Source organism: Numenius arquata, chromosome 17 (genome assembly GCF_964106895.1).
Source record: "Numenius arquata chromosome 17, bNumArq3.hap1.1, whole genome shotgun sequence".
Lineage (NCBI taxonomy): Eukaryota > Metazoa > Chordata > Aves > Charadriiformes > Scolopacidae > Numenius > Numenius arquata.
Window position 1 is genome coordinate 8,099,927 of NC_133592.1, and position 27,470 is coordinate 8,127,396.

Here is a 27,470-nt window from a genome sequence, read left to right on the forward strand (position 1 = left end):
TAGAATCATAGAATCATCTAGGTTGAAAGAGACCTTTAAGATCATTGAATCCAACCATTAACCCAATACTGCCAAAACCACCACTAAACTATGTCCCTCAGCACCATATCTACCTGTCTTTTAAATACCTCCAGGGATGGTGATTCAACAAAATCTGCAAAAATATGGATTTCATGTAGAAAGAAATGTAGGGGGGTTAAGCGCTGTGAGATCGGGGGGAGCAAGAGCCTGCAAACCCTTTGTAGATTGGGCTGCAGGGCATAGGATTGCATGGGGGGAGGACGAGTCCTGCCTTTGGCCGCTTTGGAGCCTGAGCCTGCAGAGACAACACAGCCACAGAGACACACTTTCTATGTTTATTGCATGCAGAAGAATGACCCAACACTCTGGCTCTCCCCCCTTTTCTGGGCATAACCGCGTTCAACCGACTGCTAGTGGAGTTCTCGCAATCAACCCCCCACTTTGCTGTCACAGCAGCACCCGGGGGACTGCGGGGACCCCGGTGTGTCGGGCCCTTCCACGATCACGCTTTCCCCCCCCACATGGCCAAGCTGCGTTGGGAAGCAGATAGCTAAGACAGAAGAGTATGCAGCCCTAAATGCTAGACGCTCTGTTCCTGTGATCGCTGCTGCCTCCACGGGGAGAGGTGTTTTGAAGGGGTGAACTCCTGAAGGAACCAGATCCAGTACGCGCCTGAATCCATTCAATGCCTGAACCGCGAGAGCCTGGGGGAACGGCTCGCCTGGTGGTACCGCTGATACCCCTCCGACGCAGCTGGGAGCAGCAGGAGGCTGCTCAGCGAATCCTTCTGGCAGAGGGCCATGGCCTCCTTGTAATTTATCTTCTCTTTAGTGACAGGGTCGATGAGATCCTTTTCATAGTTGGACTCATCCTGGAGCCTGTTGGCCAGGTCGCCTGTTATCATCCCTGTCTGGGCAGCTTCCAGCACAGGGATGCGACCAGTTTTCTTGGGATCGATGAGCCCTCCAGTTAGATGCTGGACCTCCAGGTAGGGGAAAGCGCTGTCTCTGGTCATCCATCCCTTCTGAACTGCTTCCCCCACAGACAGCCTTCGCTTGGTCACCGGGTCCTCAATCCCTGTGAAAGCTTTCTGGGCATTGAGCAGTCTCTGCGTGTAGGTCCTGTCAATCAGCCCCCTCTCGATCGCCTTGTGGACTGAGAAACGGTCCCGAGAAATGAGGTCTATGATGCCCCCCGTGGCAGCCTGGGCTTCCAGGAGCTTCTGAGCCGTCATGGGATCAAGCAGCTTCTTTGCAACAGCAGTCTTGATGTTATACTTGGTGTCAGTGGTGGTGTCATACACCCCGGCAATGGGGGATGTGTCATCACAGAAGCCTTTCTGCGAGGCTGGGGGGAAGAAGCTTTGGGTTTGATGGGTGGTGGGTGATGAGAGCGGGGATTTAGAGATGATAGAGCCAATAGAGAGGGATGGGGGAGGCTTGGATTCCCCAGCCACCAGCAAGGCAAATTCAGAGATGGGAATCTTGCCATCCCGGTACAGCTGGTACTCCTCCTTTGTGATCCTCCTCAGCCTTAATGCATCATCAATGGAGTACTGCTTCCCACTTTTCTTGTCAAGGAGAAGTGAGACTTCCCCATTTGGGCCCAGGGTGGTAACTTCCTCCCAGTCACACTCCAGCTCTTGCAGCTGGATGTACTGGCCTCTGTCTATGATACCTCTCTTATAGGCCTCGTAAGGGGACATATCCTTCCCTGTGTCAGGGTCCAAAATAGAGATCTTCGTGGAGAGGTTCGTCTCTCTCATCTGGGTCTCGTGATTGATTTCTTCCCGGTTGACCCTTGACTGGAGATCTCGAATGAACCTCTCCTTGTTGTAGATCTGGTCCTTCTCTCTAAGGATGTCTGCCTCCAGCAGGGAAAACTCATGTTCCAGCTGCTTCTTCTTCTGCCTGTCATTCTCAGTCCGTTGGTTGAGCAGCTTGGATTCCTCCCGAAGGAAGAGGACCTTCTGCTGCTTCTGCCTCTCCAGCTCCCGCAGCTCACTCTCCAAGTTGGCTCTCTCCTGGATGGCCAGGTTTCTAGCTTTCTGCAGCTCTGTCTCTTCGCGAGCCCATGTCCTCTTCATGCCTTCAGCTCTCTCGATCTTCTCCCTGAGCCTCCGTACCTCCTCCTCTGCCTTTTGCTTGGCTCCTCTCTCCCTGTTCAGCAGCTCCCAGATGCGTGCACGTTCACTCTCCAGTGCTCTGTCCTTTTCCACTCGAATCACCTCCTTGTAGATGGTCTTCTCCTGGGATTTTGTTTTCTGCAGGACATCAACTTGCATCTGCAGGTTCTTGCATTCTCTCTGAAGGTTCAGCACCTCCATCTTCTCACGGTCCAGCTCCAAGCGCAGGTTGCTGGCAGACTGTTCGAGGACTGGATCCTTCTCCAACTTGACCACTTCTTCCATAATGATCTTTTCTTGCACTGGGGCTGGGCTCTCCTCCAGCTCCTTTATTCGCAATGTGATTTGTCTCATCTCTTTCTCCAGTGCAAGCCTCTTGCTTCGATCCTCCTGAAAGTTGAGCAACTTCTCTTGCTCTTCCACCAGTGCACGCACCTGTTGCACATCACGTTCCAGACGACGCCGGTTGCTCACCTCCTCATCCAGACTGCGGCTCAGCCTGTTATGCTCATCTCGGAGCTTTGGATCCTTTTGAGTCAGTATCACCTCTTGAACAACTACCTTTTCCTCTGGCTTTCGCCTCTCCAGTAGCATGTATTTATTCTGCAAGTCATAGATTGCATCCTCGGCAGCTCTCCTCTTTTGAGACATGCTACGCACCTCTTGACGGAGGCGATCAGCTTCTTTTTCCAAGAGTGGGTCATTCTCATACCGGATGACTTCCTTGTTGACCAGCTTGGTTTCCACCTTGGATCTCTCCCTCTTCCATTCATCCCTCTCACCCTGCAGCCTAATGAGCTGCTCCTGGGTCCTGCCATTGGTGTTCACTAGTTCATTGAGCTGTTGTTTCAGCCTGTCAATTTCTCTAAGAATCTCTGGATTCTTCTCGTGTTTCACCACCTCCTCTATAACCTCCTTCAGCTCCACCACTGGTTTCTGTGACCTGAGGACATTGAGCTCCGCTAAGGCCTCTTCTACTTCACTATCAATCTTTGTCCTTTTCAGAGTAACTTCCTGCAGTTCCCTTTTCAGGTGTGCAATTTGCCGCTCCGTTTCAGGATCCACCAGGAAAATCTCATTGACCCTCTCTTTAACCTCTACCCTTGGTTTTTGCTTCTCTGCAATACTGTACTGGCTCTGCAGCTCTCCCAGCTCACCTGTGAGCACCAAGTTCTTGCTCCTCTCTTCTTCGATCAGAGTTTTAAGCTTGGAAAACTCTCGCAATAACTCTGGGTCCTGCTCTACCTGCTTCACCTCCTTAACAATAATTTTGGGTTCTGCTGTTTCAATTAGTCTTTCCACCTCCTCAATCTTGTTCTTCACCTTCACTATTGCTTCTTCTGCAGACTTCCTCTTGAAGGATTCCTCATCAATTTGTAGCTGCAGGGTCCTAACGGACTTCAGCATTTCCGGGTTTTTCTCCAGTTTGATCAGCTCCTTCACCACCACCTTCTCTCGGATGTTAGGCTGCTTTCGCTCCAGCATGTGCAGCTCTCTCTTACGCTGCTCAAGTTCGGAAGCAGCGGCCAAGCTTTCCTCCTGAAGACGTTTGATCTCCTGACGAAGACTGGCTGCTTGGCTATCCAGGCTTGGATCTTTCTCAATTTTTGTGATCTCTTTGGTGAGGAGTTGGGCAGGAACGGCCTTCTCGCTCTCCATCTGGGCAAGCTTCTGGCTCATCATTTCAATGTTTTCTTGCAGGCTCTGCCTCTTTTTGCCTTCCTCTTCAATCTGCTGTGCCATCTTAGACAGGTTGCTCTCCACCTGTGGGTCTCTGTAATATTCTATCACCTCCTTTTCTTCCACTCTTTCAATCGGCTTCTGAGTCTTCAATATTAGCAACTTGTTTCTGTGTTCCTCCAGGTCCTCTTCAATCCTGGCCACTTTCCTCCTTTCCTCCTCCAGCTGCGATTTCAACCCCTCAGATTCCCTGCTTCTTGTGGCTTTGTTTTCAGATTGCTGGGTTTGCTCATGTACAGATTCAATGTCCTCATGCACTTCCTTCTGCAAGGGAAAACCAAAAAGGAATTTAAAAAAAAAAAAAAAAAAAAGAAAAGGCAGGGAAATCAAGTCACTCTGTGAATCTGGCGCAGAGCCCTTTTCCATGACGAGGCATGGTAGGAGACAGAACTCATACAGAATCCCCAGGGAGACTCCAAATTAGGTTGTTTGCAAATGGCAAACGAGGACACATTCCCACCACCTCAACCAGCTGGTTCATGGTAGCATCACAGAGTGCCCCAGTTTAATCTCTTGTCCTTCCTGAGCACACTGCAAGTCATCCAGGCCAGAGACCTTTCCTATAGGTGAATCAAGCCCTAGAAAGGCATGAAAGTCATATTGCTTTGAAGTGTTTCCAGAAGGTTGTGAGCACTAAATTCCAGCCACATCCACAGACAAATCTGAAATTCCCAGTCTGTGAACATTGATTAGACACAGCTGAGAACAGGAATTAAGAGCCCTAATCTTTTTTCCTAGCATAAACTACAGCTTCAGTAAAGAGTTGAGGGCACACAAAGGTGATGAAAGTCACAACCTAAGATCAGTGTTAGTGAAACTGTGGTTACTCAGGGTCTTTTTCTCACAGGGGTTTCCATTCCCGTCCTTTCTCACACCTGGATGTGGAGATTCCAGGAGGGGTGAGGGGATGCCAGGCTGAGCTTATTGCTAACAGCTTTGGAAAGATCATTTCAACCCCCAAACTAGAGTAGCCCGATCTCGCCATGAGCTGTTAGCTGGTACCTTCTCAACAATCTTCTTGGCAAACTCCAGCCGGCTGAGCTGCTGTTTATTTTCTGCTGCCAGCTCCATGTAGAGCTTGGTTACATCATTTTCCTGAAAAAGAAACAGCAGTGAGAGCCTCGTTCCCCTCACCCTGACACAGCTCTGTTGGATGGCACCCTCTCCCACCCCTCCTTTCACCCGAATGCACTTGGTGTGCTGCACTATTCCAGGGATTAGTGTCTTCACATCTGACTTTATAGAGAGACACAGAGTCTAAGGAATCATGTAGGAGATCCTGTCCCCTTTGTCTGAATGCCTGTTGATGCCTGCTAGCCTACACAGGATCCGGACTTCCAAATTCACCTTGGGCCACGCATGGATGGCAGGCGGCAAACAGCCCAAGGTGATGCAGGAGAACTGCGGTGTAACTGGGAAGAGCACACAGGACCTCCGGCTCAGTCCTGCCCCCAGGATCTGCTCACCTCTTCTGCCCAGGTAGATGGAACTCAGTCTTTAATGCACTACTAAAACAGATCCTCAAATTTGGAGAAAATGTGACACAACACAACAAACACCATTCAGCAGTAATACTCAGAAAGGTGGAAAATGGCCCGCCCTTTGCCATGCTTCTGCAGGGCTAAGACAAAAGTTTGATTATCTCCTCTAAACCCACTCCTAGAAAAAGTGTTGGATTCTTCTGGAAGTAGAGCTGTTTCTACACAGAGACCTGTTAAAATACCAAGTCATACCCAAATCACAAGGGAGATCTGGCAAAACAGTAACAATCTACAACCATCTTGTTGATCCCAAATGCAGAAAAACTGTAAATAAAAGGGTTTGGAGGAGAACACCAAATTCACCTACATCGAGGGGTGCCTGTGCAGGCCCACACACCTGCTCTGTAAGTCTTATCTTCACACACAATACGTCAACCAAAGGTACCAGACACAGCCTTAATTCTGGATCTCACGTGCTGCTTTGCCCCATGGCCAAAGAGATCCCTGATGACATTTGTCCTTGGGATGAGGACCGTGATCAGCTGCGGCTCTAAGAGTGGATTAATGCCTTGCAGAGCACATGGGGCTTGGGTAAGGAGCTAGACAACGGTTTCCACACCTTCATCTTCACACTTTACCTGGGTCTGAATGCTTTCTTGTAGGGGGGTCACACGCAGCCTCTTTGCAGCAAAGTCAGTCAAGGAAGGGTCCAGAGAAGAGCTGTATTTGCCTGCTTGGAGTTCATAGTCCTGTTCAGAGCAAAAACAGAAGAATCATTTGTGGATCTCTCGAATGAGACACTAGGGGAGTGACACATGGGAAAACTCAGCCATACATTGAGGGTGGACTGCACGTTCCGGGATAGTCTGACCACTGCGTTCTTCTCGGGCTCCTTGCTTTCGATCTCCTCCACCAGCCTCTGCAGGAGAGACACACGATGTTAAGGACAGATCGAGATACAGGAATCCAGTAATACTTTTGCAGGCGAGAGCGGTAGCTCAGCCTGGTACTGAAGGAAAGGTGAGAAGAGGAGGACATTTAGGAAAGCCTCCTGGGCTTTAGAGGATCTCTAAATCCAGGCCAGGACCTGCCTCACTGGTTTATCATGAGACAAATACCAGCCAACACAGAGATATTCATCAGCTTAGGATCTGCTCAAGGAGAGAAAGATGCAGGGCCCAGATGCAACATCTCAGCACAAGGTGCAATCTTTCAGGATCTGGCTGTGTCCTCTCCATGGAGAGAATATCACCCTAGGGGTGACTACCATAGATGAGGACACCAGCGCTGTAGGTGAACGCAGCAGGGCAAGATACGTTATCTGTGGGCCGTAATCCATCATTTTCTTTGTTCTAGTTCATTCAGTGTGATGGGTGAAGCACACAACCAGGAGCTGGTTGGTACTATTTTGCATAGTGTTCACAAGCAAATTCCCCCATCCCTGTAACTTTACATGTCACGAGGCTTGCCCTGGAACTCACCTTCTGCGCCTGCAGCTTGTAGTTGATCTGGCTTGGCCCATCAGTGGTCTTCACTTGATGCTTCGGTAGGTTGTTCATCCAGAACATCAGGTTCTCATTGGAGTTTTGGAACTGCTGGTAGGCGAGACTGATATTTCTGAGGGTCTTCTCTCTGCACAGCACAAAGGTGAGCAGGAACATTAAGGGGAAGGGCAAAGGTTCATGTGCAAGTTCCCGAAAAGACACTGTGGTGAGAATGTCACTACGACAAACACTGAGATAACAAAAACAAGAGGGTGACGACTGGTCCCTGAGTGGGGAGCACAGCTCTCTGCACATCAGGTTTGTTACCACAGCCTGAACACAGCCTAGGAGATGAGAGAAGGAAAAAGGCAGGCAACCATCAGCAATGCCTGTGAGAAGCATTAAGCATCCGGGTGTCTCTGGGCTGGGTCACTGGGTCGGGCAGAGGCCAACATCAGCTACTTAAGACCACCTTCTCCCAGCGATCTGGAAGCTCAAAGCCTCTGCTGTGCATAGGAAGGTGGCAACTGCACAGCAGGACAGACCTGGTCCCCAGTATTACAGCAGAGTGGTCAGGATCAGGGTCCTGCAATGAAGAAGATACTCTTTGGACTCTGACTAACGCTGGTCCATGTTAGCTAAGAGGAGCAGAAATGATGCCATAGCTCCTCACCGCTGATCCAGCTGGTCCGCAACAGCGTGGTAGCGATCATTGAGGAGCTGCACCTCCCGCTTCTGCCGGGGCAGGTCAGGGCAGTACTCCTGGAAGTTGTTCTGCACAGCGCTGCAGCTGTGCTCGGCATCCTTGAGCGCCCGGTTCAGCTTCAGCACACAGTCCTCTTGGGCCACCAGGTCCCGCTTCATCTTCTGCAGGGGAAAAAAGACACTTCCAGGTTTGCACCAGGGGATGCGCCAGCCAGAAAAGCCCTCCTTACCACTGTTAATAACTGTGCAGCACCTGGGGGCTACAAGACAGCTGGAGAGGGATGTTTTACAAAGGTATGTGGTGACAGGACGAAGGGTGATGGCTTCAAATGGGAAGAAGGAGATTTAGATGAGATCTCAGGAAGAAATTCTTCGCTGTGAGGGTGGTGAGAGCCTGGCCCAGGTTGCCCAGAGAAGCTGTGGGTGCCCCATCCCTGGAGGTGTTCAAGGCCAGGCTGGACGGGGCTCTGAGCAACCTGTCCCTGCCCGTGGCAGGGGGGTTGGAACTAGATGATCTTTAAGGTCCTTTCCAACCTAAACCATTCTATGATTCTGTGATTCTATGTTTTAGGGACTCAAAAGGTAGCGTGGGAGGGCCAGGGCTTTTTGCTAGGTGGTGAGTGCAAGTCAGCCTGCAATGCCAACGTAAAGCCTTCAAGGAACAAGTCCTTGGAAAGGCTCCATTGCTGGTGCCTTGGAGTACTCAAATAAGCAAACCTTATAAGCAGACCTCCCCACCATTGCTACCTGAGCTCAGAGATCTCCCTTCTCTAACAAAGAGCGTGATGTTCTCCTACCAGCAGATCATTGGCCCGATCCTGCAGGGCATTGGGGGATGCAGGAATGATGCTGTCCTGAGCCAGCTTGGCCTCAAACGTGCTGACAATCTTGTCTGTGTTCTCAATCTGAGTCTCCAGGTTCAGGGCAGCCTTAGCCCTGAGGAAAGGAAAAACAACAAGACAAGGTTAGCTACAGAAAACCTCATTCTTCTCCTTTTCTCTCTGATTTTGCATGTCTAAGCTTATTTAATATCAGAGCTTCTACAGTGTGGCAGAGAACAAGCAATACGCACTCGCAACCCTGTCATGCTGCCCAGATGTATTGCATTTCAGTGCACGCAGCAGAGCTGGGACACACACCCATTGTGGTGGACTTTCCACAATGGGGGGCATCTGACCACAGATTACATACAGGAGCTCCTTCAGAGGTGTCTTTGATGATGGATGGAAGGTTTCCAACCTGCCCTGGGCCAGATGAACCTCAACCAATGCCCACATAGACCAAACACATTTTCTCTCATGCTTTTGTGTTGACACCTCTGTGTGAGGGCTTCCTCCCCTCACCCCCATCAGGCCCTCTCATCATCACTCACTTCTCATTGTACAGGCTGGACAGCATGTTGACATCATTGTATTTGCTCCGGAGGGCATTTAACGTGACAGGGAGCTGGGAAGCTGAGGTGCTGGTGGGTTTCTTGGAAAGGTAGGTCTCACACTCCTTCTGCAAGGCATCCTTGGCTGCCCCCAGGTTCTCAAGCTTCTTTGTTGTTTCCTGGCAGGGCAGATGGGAGCGGAGTCACCCAACACAGTCATAACAGTGCTGTTGCGAAAACTTGTCTCCCTCAGGGGCGGATTTTGCTGTGGGGCTAAGGGTGAGGCAGCCCTCTCATAAGGAGCTGGCCCTTGGGGCACAGCCCCATCCAGACTGTGGCTGTCTGGCGATGGCAGGGTGTGGGAAAGAGATCAAAACAGACAAGGATGGGAGAAACCAACCTGCCTGAGTCCATCTTTCTGCCAGGGACGGATAAATACCCACAGATGAAGATGTAACAAGCTGAAGTACTACAGACCCCCACCTTACCCCAGAGAAAAGGAGGGAGACTCCAGGGTGCTGCCTTTTTTTCCTGTCCCCATCACATCTACCAGTCTGTGCTCCCCATCGGGTGAGCCAAAGCTGGTCCTCAGATTAATTCCCTCTATCCTGTTATCTTTTATGCTACAGACTTGAGTGTGAAGGGTCACAGCATCCACAAGACAAGGCTGAGGACTCCCCAAGACGGTCCACAGCTCTGAAACGAACGGACTATCTTGCTACAGAGCTGAGCCAAGGGACAAGCCCCCATTTCTCAAGGATTTGGCTTAACCAGTCCCATTTCAAGGGCTCAAGCTGGCCTGAAACTGCAGCATGGGTTTCTCCATTGAAGCACCATCTGTCATCTGTGTGTTGAGAGATATTAGTTGTTTAGCTTAAATAATAAGCATTAATTGGAATAAATTAGGGTTATAATATGGTGTGATTTGTGGTGTTTGCCTATCTTTACTGGGCATGAGGAAGTATATTCACTGAAGCCTTTAGGCCACAATAGAGTTAATTTTCTCAGTAATTTTCCCAGTAGCTGGCACAGCACTGTGTTTAGTCCTTTAGTATGAGGAAAATGTCGATAACACACTGATATTTTGGGAGTGTTTTTCCCTGAGTCTGCGATTTTTCAGTTCTCATGCTCTGCCAGCGAGCGCAGGTCTGCAAGAAACATAAACCAGAAGATAAGGAGGCAACAACCGTCAGCAGAGACTGCAAATTAACAGGGTAAGAGCAGTCAACGGCCAGCCCTGGCACAGAAAAATAACTCAAGGAGGTGTTGGAAGATCCCAGACCAAAAATCACCATTGGACTAAAAGATGTATAAAGAACATGTGAGGGGTGGGTGTACGGATCACGAGGGCACCGTTTCCCAGGGATTTCTTTGTGCAACGCCCCTCTCTGAAGGCGCCCCGTCCCAACTGACCCAGCTGCTGGGCCTTTCCATTCAGTTATTTATTTTTATAAAATCTGATGCCTGAGACTCTGCTGTGGGAAACCTAGGGTCGAGCCTGAAGAAGGAGGGAACACGCCCGAGAGTAAGCGTGTGTGTGAGAAGTTGGAAGGGGCACCCACGGGCTCCCTGGGGTCACCCGCTGTGAAGGGACCCTGGTCCGAGCAGGGACAGACTCGGGTACCATGTGTGCGACTCCTTGGATGGGGTGTGAATGCTTGGGCAGCAACTTTTCCTTTAAGAAGTGTAATTCCCATGTCAGTTCTGGTTCGGGCCAAGGACACGGTGCTACCAAACTCATCCTGCTCCAACCCACCTGCAGCAGCACCCAACACCCACCTGCTGGTGTTTGATCCTCCGGGCAAGGTCATCTGTGGGATCACTGTAGTTCACTGGAGACCTCACTCGGTTCAACACCTCCTTCTCTACCTGGACCAGGTCCTTGCCAACACGATCCAGGCTACCGAGAAGCTGGTCAGCTTGGGGATCATCCTGGGCTACAGGGGGGCTCCTGGACAGAGCTGCAGTGAGACACAGCGTAGGTTAATCCCCATTTCTCAGTTGCCATCCCAGTCTCGGTGCATGGCCCTTTCCCCCAGCTGTCCCAGACATGGTCCCTAAAGCTCCAAGTCCTGTCATGACAGCCCTTCTGCAAAGCTCTGCCCCATGTGTCCTGCAGCTCTGAAGCACACAGGCTTCTCCAGGTTTCTAATCTGCAGAGCATCATGCACACGTGTGTGCGTCTACCCATAGCAAAGGCTTAGGACAACGGTTTTAGCTCTGTCCTGGCCAAGCAGAGCTCAAGTCCAAAGGAAGGACAAAGACAGCCATGTGCTGCCATGCAGACACATCCCTGCTCAGCTTTGCTGGGAACTTATGAACTACAGCTGTGGGGGTAACACCTTCCAGCTTATCCACAGCCCCAGCTAGGGAAGAGAACTGCAAGGGACCCAGATTCCAAAAAAGGTTTAATTAGGGCATTAATTAGGGCACATCCCCTTGCAACCCTAAATACTATGCAACTGTTGATGGACCTGGATATCAATCTCAAAGGTTTGACAAGGGCAAAACGAATTTTAAGTGAATTGCCTGAGATCATGTGGTGATTTGTTGGAAGAACCACGAATCAGAGTTGGAAGGGACCTTAAAGATCACCCAGTTCCACCCCCCACCCTGGGCAGGGACACCTCCCACTAGACCAGGTTGCTCAAAGCCCCATCCAGCCTGGCCTTGAACCCCTCCAGGGATGGGCAGCCACAACTTCTCTGGGAAACCTGGGCCAGTGTCTCCAGCTCTAACCATTCTATGATTCTTTGATTATCCCATCGGCTGCTCTTTTCCATAGAGCAGAAGGCACCCTCACACTGACCCGCAGGTACCTCCACCTGCCCGGGTGGATGCTCTGCTTCCAGCCAGGTCTGGGAGCTCTTCAGGGGAGGTGCATGGGCTTGCTTTGGAGGGGGCTTGGCTAACCAGCTGACGTACCCTGCTGGCTGGGCTGAATCTGCTCCTTGTGGTTGCGTCTCAGGGTGCTCTGAACCGCCGCTCGCTTCTGCTTCACCATGTTCAGTTCCCCTTCCAGCCTGTGAGCAGAAAGCAGCATCGTCAGCCGGAAGGATGGAAAACTGCTGCGCTGAGAGAGCCTCCACAAAGCCCAGCCCAGCAGCAGCTTCGTACCTCTGCTGGGGAAGGTGTCCCCAAAGGCAGGGGAAAGTGTCCCCAAAGGCAGGGGAAAGTGTCCCCAAAGGCAGGAGCAGTCTGAGAGCCTCCAGCCTGTTGCAGCTCAGAGATGTCCCTTAGGAAAAGGGCACAGCAGCAAGAGCAGCCGGTTGGTTTCAGCAGCTGGTTTCTCCCAATGGGGCCAGTGTTTCCCAGCTCTCGGCCAGATGCTAAGAAAGCTAGAAATTTATTTCCTGGCATTGTAGCACTTCATAGGAAGTGAGTACAAGGGGCTGCTTCTGTGGCTGCAGCCCTGGATACACCAAGTCTCATTTATAAGGATGGTTCCCTTCTAATGAAACTAGAGCTTGGATCAGCAGGAGCTGGAAGGACCAAAAAAAAATCTCTGTGTGAGAAAACACTGATGGAACCAGGAGAAGGGGCCTTTGAAGGACCAGGCTAGTTCACATCCCCGCTCCAGGTAAGCACCTGAGCAAAAACCAGCACATCCCAGCTTGCCTGGCTGTTCTCAGACCAGGGCTGTCCCTCTGCAGAGGGACTGAATGGTGGAACAGGCTGGGAAATAAAATAAAGACAAATATTTTGTGTGTAGGAAGGGAAACAAACACTGGGAAATGAAACAAGCTCTCAGACATGGCCTGAAAAGAGCGAGAGTTTTCCAGGCAACACCTGCAGAGCAGTTATCCAGGAGGACATTGCAAACTTTTTCTTTTCTGCTTTAAAACACACACAAAACCCATAAATCCAAAGGATTGAGTAATCTGGGATGTGTGAAGAGGGATACGCACTGAAGAGCAACACAATGAAGTAACCGTGATGGGGGAACCAAACTCCCATTATGGACATGTTCAAGTAACTCTGGATGTGGGCTGTGGGCTTTTCCCCAGCACTCGAGCAGCACTGATTCATCCAAGTACCCGGGGACAGGATTAAAAAAGTAATGCCAAGGCTCCCTGCACCACCGCCCCATCCTGTGGGAACCACAAAAGCTGAATGAGCAACCAGGCAGTAGTAGACTACACGGTGGTTCAAGGAACATTTCCCAGTCTCCAGCTGGGGCTGGCTGAGAGGAGATAGCACAGATAACTCCGTCCTGTTTGGCAAGTCCCAAGCTCCAGACTGATTCTGCAATTAATTTAGTCAAACCTATGCGAGTCACATGTTTGGGTGAGGAAATCAAGCCTGACTGCCAGAAAACTCTTTGACAGCAAGGTCCATACAGTGTGCAGGGCTGTCGAGGAATGGCAGGAACCTGGACAAGATAGTTGGGTGCAGGGAACAATCCTTCTCCAGGGACAACGTCTCTCTGGGTCAGGCTCTCCACTGCAGACTCACCTATTGACCTTTTCCATGGACTCGGGGTCTGGTGGAGGGATGGAGAAGCAAGCGGAAGGTGCCTCCTGGACCACACCAGTGCTGCTCTGCACCACCCACATCTCCGGGTTGCTGTTGTCCTTCAGAGTGTACTTGTCACCTCTGGTCAGCTGCACCTGGGACAACGACACAAAACCCAGTGAAAAGCTTAGCTTTCTGGCACTAGGCTGGTTCCTCCCACCACGGAGCCAAGATCTGGAGCAACCAAAGAAGAACCCAGTTGCCTGTCTCTTCTGAGGGTACTGCTAGTCAAGCCCTCACCTCCCCAGCATCCCAGTCACAGAGGGTGTCCAAGGTGAGGGTCTGAGAGGGACGTGTCCTGCGCAGTTTCAGTGGGCTGATCTCTTTGCTCCTTTTCTTCAGGTCAGTGATGCTCTTCTCTGCCTGCTTCACCGCCTTCTCCTCGTTCTAGACACAACAGGGAGGACAGTGGTTGTGACCAGACTTGGATGAGAAGGAAGGGAGGGAGGGTGTCACACTACAATGGGTACACTGGGGCCAATTGTCCATCCTTGTGTAGTCACTGCTGGGGTGGAGTCAGAAGTATCTCCATTCTTGACCTCCCCATGTCCCTTCCTCCCCTTTTCATTATCAACGCTCTCCTCAGTTTCCTTCGCTCACAGCAGATCTGCCCTTGAAGGCACAGCCTGAGTTATCATTAGGTGATCCCACACTGTCATATTAAATCTCCTGGAGAAGTTTTTCTTCTCAGAAGAGGAACAGACAGCTGCCAAGAGGTGGCCACATTCCAGTGTCAGAAGGTACCGAGATCTCAGCACCTCTTGGGATAAAAATGCGTTGCATGCATGGAAAGATACCACGTTGAACGTGTCCCCTCCCTCTCTCCTGGGCAAACATTCCTTCCTATCTGCATCTCGCCCCTGAGGTTAGATTTCTTTATTCCCTCCCTCGCCCTTGGCTCATGAGAGCGCTGAGGAGATGGGAGGACCTTTCCCCGCTGCTTGGATGTCAGCAGCTCACACTCTCCGCAGGCTCCCTGATCCAAGTGTCTCATGTTTAGGACAACATGCAGCTTCTCCTTTACTCTGATGGTGACCTGGGGCCTGGCTGTGTGTCACTGATGGGGACCAGTGCCTTCCCAGGGGTTGCTACCTTGCAGCATGGACATTCTGGGGCTACAGGGACTCAGCACCCAGAGCACAGTATTGCCATGAGCTTCCCCCTCCCTCGCACAGATCTGGGATGAGCTCCCCTGGTCGGGTTATTTACCCACCTCTTCCCTTTCCCCACTGCTATTTACAGGGGAGGTTGTAATGTTTGATCTGCCGCTTAGGTGTGGTAGTGCCACCAGCCCTGAAGACCTCACCTCCAGCTGAAGCAGAAGATCTGATACCACCCCAGGGCTGTCTTTGTTAAACTTGCTGTATTTGGTGTCCAGGTCAGAGTTCATCTTCTTCAGAGAGCGGCTCACAGCCTCGGCATCGTCCTGGAACTGGAGGTGTGGGTAGAAAAACAGTCAGGGATGGGAAGACGTTACTGTTTCCAGGTTCAGTGAGGTCTCTCGGTTCCCACTGTCTCTCCCACAACCTGTCGGAGGCTCACAAAACTCTACAGACCACCCTCAGAGCATGTGCTTGGACAAGGACCCTCCACCTCCTGAGCCACAGGCAAGTAATCCCAATGAAGAGACAAGCAGCAGGCAATGACAGCGAGCAAACCCTCCCCTGCCCCTCTTCTCCAAGCTGGCACTCTGACAAACTGGTCCCGGCAACGGGGCTGATCAGATGAGTTGAAATCCAGTCCTTCACTGCAGCACTAAAGAACTATGTTTAGTGAGGTGTTTCCCCAAAATACCCTGAAAATACCCAAAATCTCCCATCCCTACCCCTTTGCTGCCTCTGTTTCCAGAACCCAGCTTGCCCACTCCAGCCTGACCCTGCAGCCCCATGGCACGTGCTCTCCTCATTGCTTTTTACCTTCTTATAGGTCTCCACGCTTTTCAGTTGACTCTCCTGGCAAATGCAGAGATTGAGGAAATTCTGCCACTCGTTCTTCAAGGCTTCCTGGTGAGCCTGTGGTGGGACAGAGCATGACGCAGTGGACTCCAGCTAGTCCTGCCTCCCCCACCACTACTCCCCTTTCCCCAGAAGTCCTAGAGATCAGAGGAAGGGTAAAGACCACTTTACCCTTCAGCAGAGGCAAAGCTATGTCCAGGCATTGCCTGATGCTGAGCCTGAGCAAGTGTTCTGCTCCACAAGGACCTGGTTCATACAGACCAGCCACTATTTCTCAAGAGGTCTCAGCTCTGGTGGCGTGGGTGGCTGTGAGCCCACCTTGGCTTGCCACTGCATCTGCAGGTTTAGAAATACAACCTTGGAGCTGGTTTCAGCTGGGAGAGGTCATGTCATGTCATAACTGGAGTTTCACAGCAGTATGAACATGACTGCATTGACCTCCTGTCTGAGCACCAGACCGGGAGCTGGTGCCAGCACACAGATCTTAGCCACTATCTTCTGAAGGTGTGAAGACCCTGGGCTGCCCCCAGAGCCTTCCCATAGGGCTGGAGCAGGCAGAAAGATGCTGCAGTACAGTTGGTGGAGTGTGTGAGGAAAGAGAACACAGCAGCTCTGCAGAAGTGGTGAAAAGGTCTCTTCCGACCCGTCTCCTGGCATTATTTGATGCACAGATTATGGAAAGCATTCTCATTCTCTTATAGGGTGTGGGAGGAGACCCCCTTTCCCTACCTGGATAGGTTTGACAGCTGGGTGCTTTAGCTCAATCATCCTATCCCCATCGTCCTGAAGATGGTTCACAAACTCCTCCTGGTTGAGCAGCTCATTGGACTTGAAGTCCTGAAGGGGAAGAGAAACTTCATGACAGTGGGAGCAGAGAGTGGTCTCCTGGGGCACCAAACCCTGTGTAGCAGAGAAAAGGCTCCCAAAGCGTGGACATGTTTGTTTTTAAAAAAGGAAGGGGCTAGGCAAAGCTAAAACAAATTAAACACACTTGGGCCTCAGAAAGCATCAGGGCGTTCGTTCAAAGAGCATTTTCCTAAGCAATTATCCCTCTCTTCTTCCTGGTCCCAGCACACAGCAGTCACTGGGTGTTGTGCTTCGGACGTTGAGGCTGACATGACACTGAGCCCTTCCCTCCCCTCTGACCACTGAGCCTCACTGACAGCTCTGTAATATACGATCCCATGTGCCAGCTCAGGGGACAGGAGGGGACACACAGAGCAGCTCATCCTTAACTCCAGCATGGACCCAGAGCATCTCTTCCGCCTCTGTGCCTGGCGCTTCCCAGCTGCCCTGGGAAAGCACCAGGCTCAGGGCTGGTGGTGGGTGTGTAGGAGGCTGGGTTCCACCCTGCAAATCTCCTGCACCAATGGCCGGACATGCCACCATCCCCAAGAGCTCACCTCGTACTCCCGACGCACGCTCTGGACATCCATCATTTGGTCACTCCAGTCCTGCTTCAGGATCCTGGTCTGCTGGTCTGTCAGGTAGCCCAGCTCCTTGGTGCAGCCCTGGAGGTGGTGGTAGAGGCTTCCCAGGCTCTGTCCTCGCCAGATGGAGGCTTTCTGCCCACACACATAGGAGAGAGACAGTGTTAGTGCTCAAGTTGAGGAGCCCTTTACCCCTCCTCCTCCTGCCCAGGACCCCACTTGTGTTACACATAGAATCATAGAATAGTTTCGGTTGGAAGGGACCTTTAAAGGCCATCTAGTCCAACTGCCCCTTGCCAGGAGCAGGAACATCTTCAACTAGATCAGGTTGCTCAGGTTGCTCAGAGCCCCGTCCAACCTGGCCTGGAATGTCTCCAGGGATGGGGCATGTACCACATTTCTGGGCAACCTAGGCCAGTGTTTCACCACTCTCAGCATAAAACACTTCCTTATATTTAGTCTAAATCCACCCTCTTTGAGCTTAGAACCATACCCTGCATCCTATCGCAACAAGCCCTGCTAAAATGTTTGTCATCTTTCTTGTAAGTCCCCTTTAGGTACTAGAGGGCTGCAATAAGGTCTCCCAGGAGCCTTCTCCAGGCTGAACAACCCCAGCTCTCTCAGCCTGTCCTCATAGGAGAGGTGCTCCAGCCCCCTGAACATCCTCCAGGAGATTCCCAGAGACCTTGGTAAGACATCTGCCGCCGCTTGCTCTTATCTGATGGGGCTGCCTTTCCCTTTCCCTCCTTCACAGACAGGATATGTTTGTCTAACCAGAATCTCAGGTGTGGGCTGATGCCTCGGGCAGCCTGAGAGCTGGCCCAACTCTGCTATATTTCTCACAAATGCCATTCCTCGGCATTAACCTTTACGGGCCCAGCTGGCTAAACCCAGGACCTTCCTCCTGGCCACGTCCTTTGCTCCAGCTGCTCATTTCCTCTCTGGAGCTCTTGTTAGGGATCAGTGCAAGCTTCAGCATTTGCAATCCTGATTTGGAACAGCCCGTGGGCTGGGACTGGGTTTCCTGCTCTCACGTCCATAACCCCACGCTCACGGACACACGTGCAACTCCAGATCAATGATCCATGAAGAGGAGAGCCACAGATCTCGCCCATAGCATTCCCCTGAGGGCAGAGAGCGTGCTCTCAATTAACACATGTTCTAAGGTGGGAAGGAAATGGGGTAAGAAAATGAGAGACACAGCTTCGCTGTGCAAGACCAGAGGTAGCTCCTGCCCTGAGCTGGCCGTTCCCTGTCCGTCAGGGAAGGTGTTACTCTGTTGTATGACCCCATCTGCCCAGAAAACCACCGAGAAGCTTACCAGCAAGTCCTTGTACTGACTCTTTAAATCTGCCACATCCTGGGTTACAACACGGACAAGACCAAGGGGAGAAAAAAAGAGAGAGAAAAAAGCCGTTACCAAAACATGTGGTAGATGCTGATGAGCTGATTTATGGAAGGTGTTTTAGAAACCTTGCAGGAACCACCTCCCTGGACCCTGTACGGCTCTCTCTCTCCCTCCAAGGTCAGGTCTCCCCATGCCCTCTGCAGAACAAGGGTGGATATTCACCGTGCGGAGAAGAGGACGGGACACATGGACAGATAGCGAGCAGAGCCCGCACGGTCCTGAGCAGAACAGATGGGAACAAGGAGGGGATGGAGGGTGCCTTACCCCGGAGCAGAGGTTCTTGATCTGGAGGCCATAGGCTTCAATCTCTTTCTGGAGGATGTTGTGCTCAGCTATTTGCTTTTCCAGCTCTGACATGCCAGGGCCGTACTGTCCTGCGTTGACTTGTTTCTGTGCAAAAGGAGTTAGGCAGAGACTAAAGAAAAGACTTCATTTCAGGGAAAAACCCCAATGAGTGCTGGCAGGGCATGAAAAGATCTGGTATCTGACACCAGTCCAGGAGGAAGGGAAGGGATTTTGTTGTTTACCATGATTTACCAGCCGCACACAGGGGCAAAGATAACCAGGCCATAAAACCCTGGTATACCACCCTTATCTGAACCAGGCACCCTTCCCACGGTGCCATGCAGTGGATGGGTGTAGTTACCATCCAACCTTCAAGGGAATCCAAGTTGACTCCAAACTGGGCACTACACATACCCAAGACCCTGCAGCATGAAACCCTGGGATGTAGGGCTGTAATGTCCTTGAAGACATCACCTTCTCCATCCTTTCATCCCACAGCAAGGCATCTCTATTTGATCACCCTCCCGTAGCTCTTAATCTGAAGGGGTCAATCAAGATGGTCTTCCAGAGGGTTTTAAAAGGTGGGAGGAGAGTCCTTCTCCTGCTCAGAGCAACTGAGTTACTTCCACCACCCCCAATATCCCTGCATGATGCTGACCACACAATGGTCGGCAGAGCCCTACAGGCAATAGTGGACATTATCTGGCCTTGTAGGAATTGAGAGATACATCTAAAACCAGCTGCTGTTACCATCTTTTGGTCCAAGATTCTGGCCCAGTCTACCCTGGGCCCCACGTCAGGGATGTTCAGTTGTTCGTAGAGGGCCCGGTACTCTGCACACAGCTGTGTCACACGGTCGTGGAGCTGCTGGATGCTGCCAAGGTGAAAAGGCACATGTCTCTGTGTCAATTTGCAAGGGGGAAGAACCATGGAGGGGTTTGTAGAGCCTAGATTTCACCCATAAGACTCGGGCTACTTTGTTGTCCCTTTGTGACATAGCCGCCTTCAGTAGTGGAGGCACTTGTCCTGGTTCTCTCCATCTCCAGGGATGTCTCAGGAATTATAACCCAAGAGGAAGCTGCAGGGAGATCAGGACTATCCCTTCCCAGCTAGAAAACAACTCTTCCCTCCTGATTTCCATCTGCAAAGGCTGGAGAGCAAAGGGCAGCAAAGCACCAGAGGCCAACTGAAGCTCTTCTCCCATCTGAACATCCAATTGCTTGCCTGAACAAAGGCATTCACTTTAGGAAAGGCAGAGGAAAGGGGGATTTGCTCTGGGAGTGGGGCTACATTTTAGCTCTGCATTTTTCTGGTACCTTTTACAAGAGCTCCCAAATAAGGCTGGGGACTCTTGGGTGGTCACTCTGGCAGCTACCCTGCACACCACTATCTTTACAACGTATTGGCAGAAATCCTGATTTTAAGGCTAAAGTCTATGGGAAGAAGGGTGAAACTCTACCTCCCAAGGCAACAACCGCAGCTCAGCCTAGATCCTAGGAGGGTTCCCAATTGCTCGGTGTCCCCATCACACCAGTTCCCACAGCTGTACTCACTCTTTCTCTATCTCAGGAGCCTGAGGATGTTTCAGCCGCTTGGCACGGTCCACGTCCAGAAAGAGGTCCTTCAGCAGGGTCTCTGCTTCCTTCAGGTTCCTGGCATTCTCCTGCTGGAACTCAAAGGCCTTGTTCTTCTGGTGATTGCTGGCATCCTGGAGACCAGGGAAGACAGAGAAATAAGCCTGGTTGGACCACACAGACCTCACAACATTCTTCTTGGCCAATGCAGAGGGTCTCGATGCTCAACACACTGACCACAGAGGAACCCTGGTGCCAGGGTGCAGCTGGGGAGCGTACGCTTCAGCATCTCTCCTGCCCAGGGGACCAGCGTGGGTCAGGCTGGCTGACTGCCTCTGGTGTTGCTGGGAGGCACAGGGCTGTGCTGCTGGAGGTGAGACAGCCTTGGCTGTGGGAAGCATGAGGCACTGAGTAGAAGGCACAGAGGCTAGAATTTGGGAGGCCCCAGTATGCTACCCCAGGGGCTGGGAGGCTCCGCAGGGTGCTCTGTTCCTCCCCAGCCTCGAGTCAGCCCCCAAACCTGCACCAGCAGGATGCACAGAGCAGACACCTGACCTGTTATCCTAGACACTGCATTTCCAGGCAGAGCCGTTCACCTTCCCACCCACCTGCATTTCTAGGCAAAGCTTTTCACCTTCCCACCACCCTCTGCCGCAACTCACCTGCTTGAGTCTGGACTGTGTCTCCAGGATGTCCTTTTCCACCTGGTCGGCATTTGTCTGCATGCGGGAGATGAGTACGGCCAGCTCATTTGTTGAGGACCTGAGAGAGGGAGCAGCAAAGCAGATGGGGTGAACAAAGGCAATTCTCACTCCCTTCATCACTGCCCAGGACCTGACAAAGGTGTCGTTCTTCAGGCCTTTCCCCCATGACCTCCTGGTCTCCAAAGGAAGCCTAAGCTGTGGCCAAGGGCGCAGATGGACACAAGTGGTTGGTGTCTGGTTGTCACCTTCAGCCAAGTGAAAGTCAGAGGTAGTGTGTTCAGAGCGAGTGTGAGGTGGCTTTTTGCACACCACGCAGCTCATCTGCACAACTCCTTGCCGCAGGACACTGCAGATGCTCAAAAGTTCGTGTGGATTCAAAAAGCAGTGGAGGACCCATCCCTTCCAAAAAAACCAAAAAACCAAAAAATCCCAAACCAACCTCTCCCAAAAACAAGCAAACAAACAAACAAACAAACAAACAAAAACAACAAAAGAATTGCTGTAGGGCTCACAAATGCACTGACACCACATCTGGGTTAGGAAGACCCAAAGCCACAGACAGCTGGAGGCCAGGAGAGCACCCTGCAGAGGCAGCACAACATGCTTGCCCTGTTTGGAGGTGGTTTCCTGGGTGTCTACCCTTGGCAGCTGGTAGAGGTGGGTGAGATGGCCCCTCAGCCTGACCCAGAACTGCCATCCTGTGGTCCTGTTTAATGCAAAGTGCTCTGCAGGTCAGCCCATTGAGATGCTGGAGAGCCCAGTGCCACCCCAGACCCAGGCTGCAGCAGACAAGGACTTGCTACACAGACTACAAGCCCCTCTGGGCACTATGTAGGCTGTTGCAGTTGTGCTGCTTTCAGGCCTTGGGGACAAATTTCCCAAGGCCATAGCACAACTACGAGCCCTCCTCGCCACAGTGAAGATTCACTGAAGTTCCCCAGCAGACCATTCCCTGTCATCTCTCACCTCGGTGCCATCACACAACCAATGGCACCATCACGGCCCTTATTCCATCACCGCTACCGGGAATGAGTGCCAAGAGCCCTACTGAAACAGCTGGATCCAGAGCCCGCAGCAAGGCACGGGATGGTTCCCAAAGTTTCCTGCAGACAAGGAAGCACAAGCCTTGGTGCCACCTTTGTCCTCGTGTCCTGTTGTTTCTAAATAGCATCTGACCTTGAGGATGGTGCTGACCCTACCCTCCAGGCAGGGAGAGTGCAGCGCTGCCAGGATGTGGGCAAGCAGAGGCAGGAGCGTGTGGATCGATAGCATCATCCAGGGAGTCGAGCCCTTGGATGACTGCTGGTGCAACAAAGTTCAGAAGAGGTTCAGCTTGGCTTCATGCTGCCTCTGGGGTCTGAGAGCAGAAGGAAAGAGTTTGAGCAGCGACAATGGCACATTGCATGGGGGCCAGCTGGCACAACCTGCCCTGCGCCTTTGGTGGAGGAAGGTAGGAGAAAGGTGATGTTCTGCAGCAGAGCCATCCACATCTGCCCTCCAGCCATGTGGTTTCCTTCCTAGCCCCTGAATGCAGCAAAGAACAGGGGAAGTGGTTTCCTTAATGGCTCTGTCATTGCCTCAGCTCCTCGTCATGGCTCCAGCTATTCCATGGTTCATACCAAAGCCTAGAGCAGATGCTGGAATGTTCATTTATTACAGCCCCAAGTGACTGTTAAGTGCCAGTGAGTGTTACGGGTCACGCCAAGCCAGGCTCTTGGATGCCACAGATGGAGCCCATGTTTCAAGCCAGCTCAGCCCACGCTGACCATGGCTGAGTCCGTGCAGCTCCAGAGGCACAGCCTCAGCGCTCCTGCCCACAGCATCCTCCTGTCCCCTTTCTCTGACTCCTCCCTCGGTTTTGATTTCCCAAGAGGGCAGCGTGGGCCTGCGATGCAGCAGCTCCCATCTCCCTCGGGAGCTTTGGGTTGGCAGCGTCTCCTCAGCTTCCCTGCCTGCAAAACGCACGTTGGTGAAGTCAACCAGGGATTGCTGCGCTCTGGCAGTGCCCTCTTCTACAGCGGATCATCATTCCAGGATCAGCCATCATCATTCCAGGGATCATGGAGCCAAAGAGCCCAAGCAGGGCATTCATCATCACCATCATCATCATCAAAGCATCACCATCTGCTACAACCTCTCTCTTATACCCCACTAAACATCCCTCCTATCCCTTCTGTGCCCCATGGATGCTTTTCCTGGGGTAAATTGCAGAGCTCAGGGAGATGGAGGGTGGCCCCAGGTCCCAGCACAACAGGGTGGGTGGGAGTAGCGCAGAGCCGGGACTCGGTCCCCATGAACCTGAGCGTGCAGCAGGCAGGAAGCCCTAGGACATCCCCCCTCCCCAGGAGGTTACACAATCTCCCACTCATCCCCGACACGCCTGGAATGAGGTGGTGTCCCATGAGCAAATACTTGAGCACCACCCAAATTTCCTGCTCTCTGTGCAGGGAGGAGAGAGTGAGTCACGGGCTGGCTGCCATCCCAGGGGATGGACACCTCTCCCCATGCACCAGGGGGGGCCTGTTCGCCCCGAGAGGTCTGGCTGAATTCAGCTCCCACCTGGGAAGATCATGAATGGAGTGTCCAGTTTGAGCCCCGTTGTGATGTGACCACAGATACATCTGTGCAGCTCCAAGAGGGCAGAATGAGGATCCGTCCTTCCCAGGGAGGGTAGATCGCAAATAAAATCCTGCTTATTCCTGGTGGCACCCCCTTCCTGGCCGAAGGAAAGAGTGGGACACCCCATCTCTTGGTTCACAAGGCTGGACACATGAATTAGCTCTGTTTAGGCCAAGCCACAACAAAACCATGGACTGAAAAGACCTCAACAACTTCCCAGTGACAGGAGCTCAGCCTTGCCCCCCCCACCCCCAGCCTGCACTGCATCTCCACTGCATGGGGCACCCAAGGTTAGAAATGAGGATGCTGTTGCAAACAACTTGATCTTCAGGAAAGAAGTGATGTTTCCTGGAGAACATCTTCTCAGGAGCAGAGGGGATCTCCCCTGCGTGTTCTGCAGTGGAGAGCCAGGAGGTGTCTGTGCTGGCCGAGGGAGGAAGCCTGGCAGAGGAGGAGACTGAGACCCTGTAGCCAGCAACCAGGCTGGAGGTGGCTCTCCAGCCCTGCAAGCAGAGGAACCACTTCAGATTCTGTGAAAGAGTAGTCTGGATGCCCAAGAAGCACTGAAGCCAAATAGGGGATGTCCTGGGAGGAGAGGGGTGGCTATACACTGTTCTGGGGGACAGAGACATAATGCCTGGTGCACAATGGAGAAGCCATCTACCCTCAGCTGAATCTCCCACCCTCACCATGCTCCTCAGGCGAGGTGGGAGTGATGCTGAGGAACCCGCTTGGTCCTTGCACACTTAGAGAAGTGCCCAGACCACCACAGATCCTCCTATCCCAACCACAGACCACGTCAAGGGGAGTGCAAGGTTCTCCTGTCCATGACAACACCCGTCCACACAGCCTGCAGTGACAGGGATGTATCAGTGTCCTTCCTCGGGTTTGTCCCTCCTGCCCCATCCCCGTTGCCCCTGGGAGAAGCCCTCACTCAACAAGAGCTGAGCACAGCCGGGCCCCATGTTTCAGGGTGAAGATGCTGGCACTCGGGCTGCAGAGAGGCAGCCTGGCATCGGACGGGGTTCGAGGAGCCACAGGCTCACCCGTGCTCACGTTGGGCATCCCTCGGCCTCCCGGGGGCTCTGGTCCGACCCCGCTCACGGTGCATGTGTTACAGCTGCTGCCCCAAGATGGCAGAGCTCCTCCTGCTCCTCCTCCTCAAGGGCCAGGGCAGGCCTCCTCCCCAGGGCTATCTCATGCCTAGAAGAGGCAGAGCACTATTATTATCATTATTAATTGGTTCATTTCTCATACCACTTTCTGCCTCCTAGACAGTCCAGCTGCACACAAGGGACGGCGTCTCTTCGCAGGAGCAGGACCGTCCCCCCCTCCCGGTCACTCCTGCCTGAGCACGTTTGGGCAGCACCACAGCACCCACCCCCTTCAGATCCTGACCCCCTCCATCCCTTCCTTCCAGGGGACTTTGCTTTATGGCTGCAAAGTAGACCTCAAAGCTGGGCCTGTTCTCCCCGACACGCAGAAGTCCTTGCACGCTCTGGTCTGCTGGCCTGAGCCACTCACAGCGTGCCACCAACAATCCCCCACCAGTGCTGGGTTAGTCCCCTCAGCCTGTACCTGTCCCCCCTGGGGACCACACTGCTCTAGACTGACCAGGGAGAAGCAGAGGGAGGCAGTGGCAGAAGCAGCAATCCCTGGAGACAATTAAACCAGGAGATGACTTGCCATCCACCTCCAAAACCACCCACGGCTTTTGTCAAGATCACACCCGGGCAGCCAGTCCAGCCAGATCTGATTCAATTCCACCTTCTCATGAGTTTTCCCTTTCAGCCCCGCATTGTGCCTCCTCCTAGAGCAGGCCACAGCCAGGATGTTCCTCTGGGACAAACCTGCACTTATTACCACCTCCTTGGGATCCATCCACCAAGCGCAGACCTGGGAGATGAGATGCTCAACATCATGGTCCCAAGGACCAAGAGGAGGTACCTCTCTAGGGGTCTGTGCCAGGAGCAACACCCACTAATCAGGGAACCCCGGAGACAGGGAACCTCTACTGCTGCTGATGTTCTGGCCTTGGGGTCACCAGGAACAGCTATGGGCCACCAACATTTTCTTGGGGCCAGCCTTCATTTTCTCAGCTATTATGGGTGCTGACCAAGCCCCAGGCCATGGCCAAATGAATTAGCCTTTGTCTGCTGGTTGGTGCCTCTTAAAACAAGCACAACTAGCTCGGTAATTGCCCTGCTTCTGGCTCCAGCCTCCATCCTGCAGGGAAGAGGAGTGAGGTCTTGCTGGAATGTGACTCCAGTTATCCCGAAAGGCTCACGGTGGAGGAGAACCTGGCCCAAACCTCCCTCCAGAGCCATGGGGGGGTGCAGCGAGATGTCCCAGGAAGCCTCATGTGAAATCCCCAGCCAGGTTTGGAAGGCAGCATGCAGCAAAGGCTGGGGAGGTGGATAGATTCCATTAGCAGGACTAAAACCAGAGGCTGACACAGCTCCGGGTCTTCTGGGGAGGTGTCTCACTGCAGTCAGGCCCTGACAAAAGCTTGGCGCTCAGAGAAGCCCCAAATCAGTCTTCAAGATGAGTTTGTCAGTGCTCAGCTCCACCGAGGCATAAGCTTCCTAAAGCAGGGCAGGAGATCAGCTCCCAACATCCACACGGGGAAGCCTCAGCCTTTGCTGGGAGCCCCCTTCTCCCCAGGTCCTGCTGCCCTGCCCAGCAGGGCCACCACCCTCCTCAGAGGCTGTTTGCCAACGTTGGGTTTGGCCCCCATAAACGGCGCACTTGGGAGCCAGCACCGAGCTGTGTCCACACCACCCCAGGCTGCTGCCCTTGGTGGTCCCAAGTGATGGGGCCAGCACCCCCTTCTCCCTTGTCCCCAGGGACAGGGAATCCCGCAGAATCAGTCCACTAACACTAGGAAATGCAAAATTGCTGAGGAAGGTGGAAAATAACCCTGAGTCAGCAACTGCAGCTGAAGGGAGGGATGAGTGCTCTCTCTGCAGAGCACCCCCGTCCCAGGGGACACCCTGCTCCCAGGGAAACATCCTGGTCCCATCACACATCTCGCTCCCCAAAACTTAGGGAATCTCTTCAGGGGGGACATGGCTGTCAGATCCTTTTGGTGCTGCCTCAGAGAGGCCTAAAAGAGGCAACCTCAGGTTTCTGACCTGCAGAGACCCAGCCTGTGGCCAGGATGGAATAGAGCAGTCACCAGCAAACCCACTCCTCACCCATCTCCACCAAACTGAGCATCCGAGTTCTCCAGAGATCCCAGTTCTCAAGGCAGCATCACACCAACCCCACACAACCAGTGAGTCTGGGGATCACGGAATTGTCAGAATTGGAAGGGACCTCCAGGCTGGTATCTGCTTCACCATCAAGCAGAGCCTGCTCCACCTGAGCAAAGAGGCTGCCTCTATTCTCCCTACTCCCTACCTGCCCAAAAGGGGCTTTGCACCTCCCTGCCCAATTAACACAGCTCGGAGCACATCTTCAGGCACTGCATGCCCCAGGGGCTGCACAGATACTGCTGGGCTGGAGCACAAAGCCCACCAAAGACAAGGAGAATTGCTGGGGCAGCACGTTTTGGCATCTTCTCCCAGCAAGCCCCAACTTTCTGGCTGCTCCACAAAGAGGTTCTTAGGAGACATTGAGCTCTCTTTCCTCATCTTCCCCCAGGGTCCGCAGGACAGCTTAGAGACAGGAGAGGAGTCACACTTACTTGCTAGGCTTGACAGGTGAACCTCTGTTGGGGGAACTTCTGCTTGGGGAGCCTTTGCCCACCCCCTTGAACATGTTGGCAAGGTCCTAGTTGGTCTCTTGGAGTCTGCAAAGTCGTCGTGGGCGCTGGCTCTCTGCTCCGGTCTGTCGGGATGGAATGACAAGACTCAGCGAGGGAAGGACGGCGGCGCGCTAAAGAGCAGTTTCTGGGAGGCTCCTCCCCAAAGGCAGGTGAGCAGCAGCAGCAGAGATGGAGGCACATATGAAAAAATGACTCGAAAAACCAGTTTAGGGTGGAAGGAGCAGAGCCCCAGAGGGAGAACGGGAGACCTCGCCCTGGCTTGGAGAGTGTTTTGGCACACACA

At 52.7% G+C, this 27,470-nt stretch overlaps 1 protein-coding gene across 1 annotated transcript; it reads right to left on the reverse strand.

Moving 5' to 3' along the window:
- Positions 1–703: 703 nt before the first annotated feature.
- Positions 704–27,180, reverse strand: EVPL (envoplakin). Its single transcript, XM_074160082.1, has 22 exons — positions 27,107–27,180; positions 20,758–20,857; positions 20,075–20,229; positions 19,272–19,395; positions 18,501–18,626; positions 18,150–18,188; positions 16,802–16,963; positions 16,128–16,235; positions 15,360–15,455; positions 14,750–14,875; positions 13,684–13,830; positions 13,384–13,538; positions 11,854–11,951; positions 10,708–10,889; positions 8,929–9,107; positions 8,354–8,492; positions 7,525–7,718; positions 6,849–6,999; positions 6,203–6,286; positions 6,006–6,116; positions 4,889–4,981; positions 704–4,150 (listed from the first exon to the last, which is right to left on the reverse strand). The coding sequence occupies exons 1-22, from the start codon at positions 27,178–27,180 to the stop codon at positions 704–706; spliced, it is 6,090 nt and encodes a 2,029-aa protein (XP_074016183.1).
- Between the last annotated feature and the right edge of the window lie 290 nt (positions 27,181–27,470).

Bases quoted from the DNA above. Each gene is read 5' to 3' on its own strand.
- EVPL (XM_074160082.1), bottom strand. From the start codon at position 27,180: ATGTTCAAGGGGGTGGGCAAAGGCTCCCCAAGCAGAAGTTCCCCCAAC. The intron at 19,396-20,074 runs GTGAGTACAGCT...TCACCTTGGCAG, and splicing joins GCTCCTGAGATAGAGAAAGA to CATCCAGCAGCTCCACGACC. The intron at 18,627-19,271 runs GTAACAGCAGCT...CCTTTTGCACAG, and splicing joins GAATCTTGGACCAAAAGATG to AAACAAGTCAACGCAGGACA.